We start from the raw sequence: 7,846 nt of genomic DNA on the forward strand, positions 1-7,846 counted from the left end.
TTTTAATTAGATTTATAATTTGATTATGTACAATTCCATACTGAATAGCCATAATTAGCCATTCCATCATGGATACAAAAAAAATTCGTGGTGGAGAAAACCTCCTTCACCACGAATTAGCCAAACATTGGTTTTCATCCTTTACCTTTGTTCGTAAAAGCTCTGATAGCGATGCATATTGATAAGTATACGGTCACATGTAAATATCTGTAAATATCACCCAACATTTGTAAATATTTAGCATTAAGTCACATTGAATTCAAACCAAAACAAACTAAAGTAGTTAAGCCTAACACAAATTTAAATAACAGAAAACAGATTTAAATCACCAACCGTCACCACAATAATACACTACACTGTACGATCGACCCACAAGCTATTGTACATGCAAAACCCATTCAATGAAAACAAAGTTACACAATCCCATCAGTACAAAATATAAAGTCAAAGCAACCAGTAGCAAACCCAAGTCGTTCCCTTTATTCAGAGCAGTGCAGTGCAATTCGAGTAATCTCACGAAATCCGAAATTGATCTCGGTGGTGGCCAAAGGTGGCAATAAATCGATCACGGAATCGATTGAGTGCGTATATTTCGTGCGTGATAATCACAGTGAGTGATTCGTGACGAATAAACCCCACGACGGTCATTAAAGAAGCATTGCGATAGTGAAGTGTGCTATAGTGGCGAATTACCCTTTCCCGTGGTTTGGTGTGCCGCTATTGGAAATAGCGGGTAGTAATACCTCCGGTGGCCGGTAGTTAGATCTCCACGATCGAACATTGGTCCTTCGAACCGGATCGGAGGAAGCATCCCAGCCCAAATCGACGCGCGAATAGTCTGGAATTCGCCATCGTGGTAAGTGGTCAGAGGACGTTGACCACAGAAGGTAGGCCATTCAACCCATGCCCTATTGATTGGCAGTTTGCTGCAATTGCTAACGGCGCCAAATTTTGCCCCCAGTACGGAATGTGATAGTACGTACTGTATGAGGAACAAAGGTTTGCATGAAGTTCAAAGGCGAAGAACGATCGAATCGTTTCTATCTATAGGATAGGCGCAACGTAGAAGTTTTGTATTTATCAGCTGTAGTGGCACATAGGCTCGTTCAATTAGCCAATTTGATAAATAGCCTTAGGTGTGCTTTACAGTGTCGCACACACTTGTTGGCACGGTGGAAAACCTACAAAATCGATAGACCTAAATTGATTTCAAGCTTCCTACGATTGTGCGGTGGCGTTCTAGCGGATCCGCGAAACGTATGAAAGGAGACTCGTAATCGCGTCGGGAAGGATTATTCGATTATTCGTTACTAAATTACGTGATCTCTTTCGGTCGTTCGTTCGGTGTCCGTGTAGAAGCACCACGTGTCACGACGGGAAGGAAATATACGTACGAAATCCGTGGTGTTTCCGTCGTAATTCGCGGTTGAGCAGCACAACGCGACGGGAAGGATATATCGTTCGATTTCTTGTGTTGTTCACGTTTCGGTGCGCGCAGTCAAGTGATTCGTGGTGGTAGTAAGTGATGGCATCAAAGAAGGAGAAGAAGCTGACTGAGGATAAGCTGGTCCTGAAACGGATATTGGCACTTCGAGATGTGGTGGAAAGGTTCGTGGCGGAATACAACCACGAGCGGGATTCTGGAGAAGTTTCTGTCCGCCTTGACACGTTGGATAGGACGAATAAGGAGTTTCATCATGTACAGTCGGAGATAGAGAAGTTGGATGCAGCGGAAAACTTCGAGCAACACATGGAGATGCGGACCGATTTCGAGAATCGCTTCTGCAGGCTGAAGGGCTTTCTTCTCTCCAAACGGGAACGGAACCAACCTCTCCTGAACTCAACAATGTCGTCTGCATTTGCGCCACCTCACAATTCGACCAGTTTCCACCATCGACTACCAAAAATCGATTTGCCGAAGTTCTCTGGAGATGAATCGCGCTGGATTTCATTTCGGGACAATTTCCTCTCCATGATCCATAGCAATGATGACATTCCGACGGTCAACAAGTTGCAATATTTGCTACAATCACTAGAAGGAGATGCCAGAAAACCCTTTGAGAGTGTAGACATCCAAGCGGACAATTACGCATCAACTTGGGAAGCGCTGATGAAGAGATACGATAACAAGCGGTTCTTGCGGAAAGAGCTATTCAGACGGTTGTTTGAATTGTCGCCGATGAAACGTGAATCAGCTCTGGAGCTGAACACTTTGGTGGATGATTTCCAACGTCATGTGAAGGCTTTGGGGAAACTTGGCGAACCCATTGTGCATTGGGACACTCCTCTCACATTCATCCTATGCAGTAAGCTCGATTCATATACGTTACGCGCCTGGGAGCAAGAGACTCGACAGAAAGACGAAGTTAAGTATGATGAATTGATTGAATTCTTAACGCAACAAGTACGCATGTTGAAGTCAGTATCCAACGATCTGCAACATCGTTCTCGAGGAGCTAGCACTAATGTGGTTGGTGTCACCCCGAAGAAGGTCTCTACAATCAAGTCCATTGTCAACACTGTTACAAACGAAGCCAAGCCGAATGCTGCGCAATGTCATGCGTGCTCGGAGAAGCACCAGCTGTTTCAATGTCAGACGTTTGCTAACCTACCTGTCATGCAGCGTCGTGAGTTGATATCGCAGCGAAGTCTATGTTGGAACTGTTTCCGCCCGAACCACCAAGCGAAGGTGTGCAAATCAAAGTTCTCATGCAGATCGTGTCACGCTAAACACCACACGTTGTTGCATGACCAAGCTGCACCTCCAAAGGTGTTACCGAATCCTGTACCCAAGGCTACTACCGCCGGCCCGTCGAATACACCTACGCAGCAACCAATTCTAACCACGTCAGCAAACGTGGGGACCGTTGGATCATCGAGTCCACCCAAAATGAACCTCTCCGTCCAGTCAAGCAGAAGCACGGTCCTCTTGGAAACGGTTGTGCTCAACATCGTCGACAAGCACGGTAAAGAAATATCTATTCGAGCTCTGCTCGATTCTGCTGCGATGTCAAACTTCATTACCAAGAAGCTGGCAAATGCACTTGCCACCCGTCAAGCCCCGGTCGATGTCGCAGTAGCCGGAATAGGAGAATCTGTGAAGCAAATCAAGCGGCAAATCGCAGCAACGATTAAATCACGAACCACGTCCTATTCCACCACACTCGAGTTCCTGATCATGAAAAAGCCCACGGCCAATCTACCAACGATTGCCATCAATTCCGCATCGTGGAACATACCAAAGGTTCCACTGGCCGATCCAACCTTCAACGTTCCAGGCATGATCGACATTATCATCGGTGGAGAGTGTTATCATGAGATGCACACTGGTAACCGCCTGTCACTCGGTGACGGTTTACCTTTCCTAATCGACACCCTTTTTGGATGGACAGTATCTGGAAAAACTGCCATCAATTCCGCTGTTTCTCCACCCGCCTGCTACTTATCGACTGTCGATCGATCCCTCGAAACAACGCTTCAGAGATTCTGGGAACTCGAAGCTGTCGATCATGGCCTGGCGTATTCCACTGAAGAAAAGCAATGTGAAGAAATCTATGCCAACACTACCACCCGAACTCACTCCGGAAGGTACGTCGTACGCCTTCCTCGGTCCGAAGATCCGCAAGTCACCCTCGGCGAATCTCGAGCAATTTCCACCCGTCGTTTCCATAGTCTCGAGCGACGCCTAGAGAAAGATTCCGCCTTAAAGCAAACCTACCACGAGTTTATCGACGAATATCTACGCCTTGGCCATATGCGGAAACTCACTATTGTTGACGACGATTTGCCACACTGTTACCTACCACACCACCCGGTGTTCAAGCAGAGTAGTACCACCACCAAGGTCCGTGTGGTGTTCGACGCCTCCTGCAAGACCTCTTCCGCAGTATCACTGAACGACACGCTTCTCGTTGGTCCAGTTGTACAACAGCATCTCGTCAACATTACCATTCGCTTCCGCTTCCATGCTATCGCCTTCGTTGCCGACGTGGAAAAGATGTATCGACAAGTTCTTCATTATCCCATTGATCAGCAGTTGTTGCGCATCCTGTTTCGTCGTAATCCGTCGGATCCACTCGACACATATGAACTCCTCACAGTCACATACGGTACAGCATCAGCTCCATACTTGGCAACTCGAACCCTGCTACAGTTGGCCAAAGACGAAGGAGACAAGTATCCGGAAGCCGTTCAACCTGTCATCGAAGATTTTTATGTTGATGACCTTCTCTCCGGTGCAGACAACCTGGATGCTGCTATCGAAAAACGTCGCCAAATCACGGATATGCTTGCATCAGCTGGATTCCCATTGAGAAAGTGGGCGTCCAACGTTCCGGAAGCTTTGACTGGAATACCACTCGAAGACTTGGCAATCAAACCCCTCTTCGATTTGCAAGATGACCAATCAGTGTCCACGCTTGGACTTGTTTGGGATACAAGAACGGACATGTTGAGATTCAACGTCGAAATGCCACTTCCTGCAGCGGTGCTTACAAAGCGTAAGGTAATATCATACATCGCTAGAATCTTCGATCCACTAGGCCTCGTCGGCCCGGTTATTGCTACTGCTAAGATGTTTATGCAACGGCTCTGGAAGCTAAAAGGCGAGGATAATCAACCCTACGAGTGGGACAGACCTCTTCCACCGAAACTGCAAGAAGAATGGAAAAGATATCATGCCACGCTGGACATCCTCTCGGAACTACGAATTCCTCGTTTCGTTTCTTTCGCCGATGCACCCAGAATTCAGCTTCATTTGTTCTCCGATGCGTCAGAGTTGGCATACGGCGCCTGTTGTTACGTTCGTTCTGAGAATGATGATCGTATCCACGTGCAACTCTTGACATCCAAGTCAAAGGTTGCTCCACTCGCCACTAAACATTCCATCGCTCGACTTGAGCTCAGCGCTGCTGTGCTATCCACCAGACTCTTCCAGAAGGTAGAACAATCGATACGAGCCACGTTTGATGTTTTCTTCTGGACAGATTCTACCACAGTTCTCCAATGGCTCAATTCTACACCGAATCGCTGGAAAACATTCGTGGCTAATCGAGTGTCAACAATCCAGTCAAACACAGAAGGATATTCCTGGAAGCACGTTCCCGGAAGTGACAATCCCGCTGATGAATTATCGCGAGGATTGACGCCTATTGATCTCCGTAACCAATCTCGATGGTGGAACGGACCATCATGGCTCTCACAACCTCCGAGTCATTGGCCACACGCAAGCCTACCAGATGAAGAATACCCATCGGTCGCCGAAGAAGCACGCAAGGTTACATTAGTGACTTTGCATAACGAACAAACCCAATTCGTCGATCAACTATGTTCCCGCTATTCTACGTACAGCAAACTCCGTCGTATTGTAGCGTACTGTATCAAATACATCCAATCACTCAAGGCTGCAGTGCATAAGTCCACCGAAAACCAAACACTACTTCTCTCAACAACCAATCTCGTAGATGCTGATCGTGCATTAGCCCGTCTAGCACAACAACAAACGTTCTGTGATGAGTTAGCTGAACTTCAAACCTCTTCCGTTGTGAAAGGTGCTCCGTTGAAATGGTTGAAGCCTCACTTGAGTGACGATGGACTCCTCCGTGTTGGAGGCCGGCTTGAGCATGCTTGTGTATCAGAAGCAAGCAAACATCCTATCATCTTGTCAGCTAAACATTCATTGTCTCGTTTACTCTGCGAACATTACCACAAGATTCTCCTCCACGCTGGTCCCCAGTTGATGATATCTACCATACGCCAAAAATATTGGATAATTGGAGGAAGAGATCTAGCTCGGCACACCTATCACCGTTGTGTCAAATGTTTCCGCATTAAGCCTACCCTCATCCAACAAAGCACAGCTGACCTGCCAAGTTCCCGTGTAACGCCAGCGCGCCCATTTTCCATTTGTGGCGTAGATTATTGTGGTCCAGTGTTTCTCAAGTCGCCAATTCGAAATCGTCCGCCAACCAAAGCATATATCGCAATCATCGTGTGCTTTTCCACCAGAGCCGTGCACATTGAATTGGTATCAGACCTCTCAACGCCAGCATTTCTATCCGCGCTACGTCGTTTTGTTGCTCGTCGCGGCCGTATCCAAGAACTCCACTCCGATAATGGAACGGCTTTCAAGGGTGCCGCAAATTCAATGCACCGCGTCTACGAGATGCTGAAGGCCAACAACACTGACCGTGAAATGATCAGCAACTGGTGTGCAGAGCAAGAAACCAAATGGAAATTTATACCGCCACGCGCCCCGCACTTCGGAGGATTGTGGGAAGCCGCGGTGAAATCATGTAAGCATCACCTACTACGAGAAACCGGCCATACGTCCTTCACCCAAGAAGACATGATAACACTATTGGCACAAATAGAAATGTGTCTAAACTCACGGCCATTGACTCCGATACCCAGCGATTCCGCCGACCTCGAAGTGTTGACACCAGGCCACTTCCTTGTTGGTTCGAATCTCCAAGCAGTCCCGGAAGCCAACATCGCCGAAATTCCAGATAACCGCCTAGATCACTGGGAACGTACCCAAAAGCATTTTCAACGAATCTGGGCAAGGTGGTATCCAGAATATCTCGCCCAGTTGCAAACCCGGGCAAGCAAAGGCTGCAAGTTACCGGTTAACCTACAGTTGGGACGGATCGTGGTCATCAAAGACGAAAATCTCCCGCCGGCACAATGGCCACTGGGTCGAATCACCAAACTGCAACCAGGCAAGGATGGTACCGTACGCGTCGTCAGCATGAAAACAGCTAAAGCAGAGAACGTCGTGCGACCAGTCGCCAAAATCGCCCTTCTACCAATACCATCCGAATGCGAAGATCATCAATAGTCGAACTGCAAGCCGAAACTACAAAGATCGGCCGAGCAGTCCGAAACTGACTCACTGCATATATGAACAGCTAACAGGTGATTAGCGTTCCAACGTTTCTACTTTTCCTTGTGCGTTCTACCGGGTCTTTATTTGCAGAGCACCATTCTACTCTCGTCGATACAACCGAATCACCGTTCACCATCTGCTGAATGAATCGATTCAGACGTCACCCAATCGATGAATTGAATTGACCATCTACGACAGTCTTCGTATTCGCCGAATTCAGCCGATGTCCGAGAGAATCATGAGAGAGGAACGTAGCACGAGAGAGATTGAAACAGTGTTGCTGTTTCAAGGTGGCCGGAATGATAAGTATACGGTCACATGTAAATATCTGTAAATATCACCCAACATTTGTAAATATTTAGCATTAAGTCACATTGAATTCAAACCAAAACAAACTAAAGTAGTTAAGCCTAACACAAATTTAAATAACAGAAAACAGATTTAAATCACCAACCGTCACCACAATAATACACTACACTGTACGATCGACCCACAAGCTATTGTACATGCAAAACCCATTCAATGAAAACAAAGTTACACAATCCCATCAGTACAAAATATAAAGTCAAAGCAACCAGTAGCAAACCCAAGTCGTTCCCTTTATTCAGAGCAGTGCAGTGCAATTCGAGTAATCTCACGAAATCCGAAATTGATCTCGGTGGTGGCCAAAGGTGGCAATAAATCGATCACGGAATCGATTGAGTGCGTATATTTCGTGCGTGATAATCACAGTGAGTGATTCGTGACGAATAAACCCCACGACGGTCATTAAAGAAGCATTGCGATAGTGAAGTGTGCTATAGTGGCGAATTACCCTTTCCCGTGGTTTGGTGTGCCGCTATTGGAAATAGCGGGTAGTAATACCTCCGGTGGCCGGTAGTTAGATCTCCACGATCGAACACATATGTTTCCACCTCGTTTGTCAGCTCAGATCAGCAAATGACGTTCGATAGAATTATT

At 46.9% G+C, this 7,846-nt stretch overlaps 1 protein-coding gene across 1 annotated transcript; it reads left to right on the plus strand.

Annotated features, from left to right (window-relative positions):
• The first annotated feature begins 1,525 nt into the window (after positions 1-1,525).
• LOC135704053 (uncharacterized) lies at positions 1,526-6,838 on the plus strand. Its single transcript, XM_065225471.1, has 2 exons — positions 1,526-4,776; positions 6,007-6,838. Exons 1-2 carry the CDS (start codon positions 1,526-1,528, stop codon positions 6,836-6,838), a joined length of 4,083 nt encoding a protein of 1,360 aa, XP_065081543.1.
• Positions 6,839-7,846: the final 1,008 nt, after the last annotated feature.

The sequence above is a fragment of the Ochlerotatus camptorhynchus genome, unplaced genomic scaffold (genome assembly GCF_037179485.1).
Source record: "Ochlerotatus camptorhynchus isolate MF236.1 unplaced genomic scaffold, CSIRO-AGI_Acam_v1.1 ptg000229l, whole genome shotgun sequence".
Taxonomy (NCBI): Eukaryota; Metazoa; Arthropoda; class Insecta; order Diptera; family Culicidae; genus Ochlerotatus; species Ochlerotatus camptorhynchus.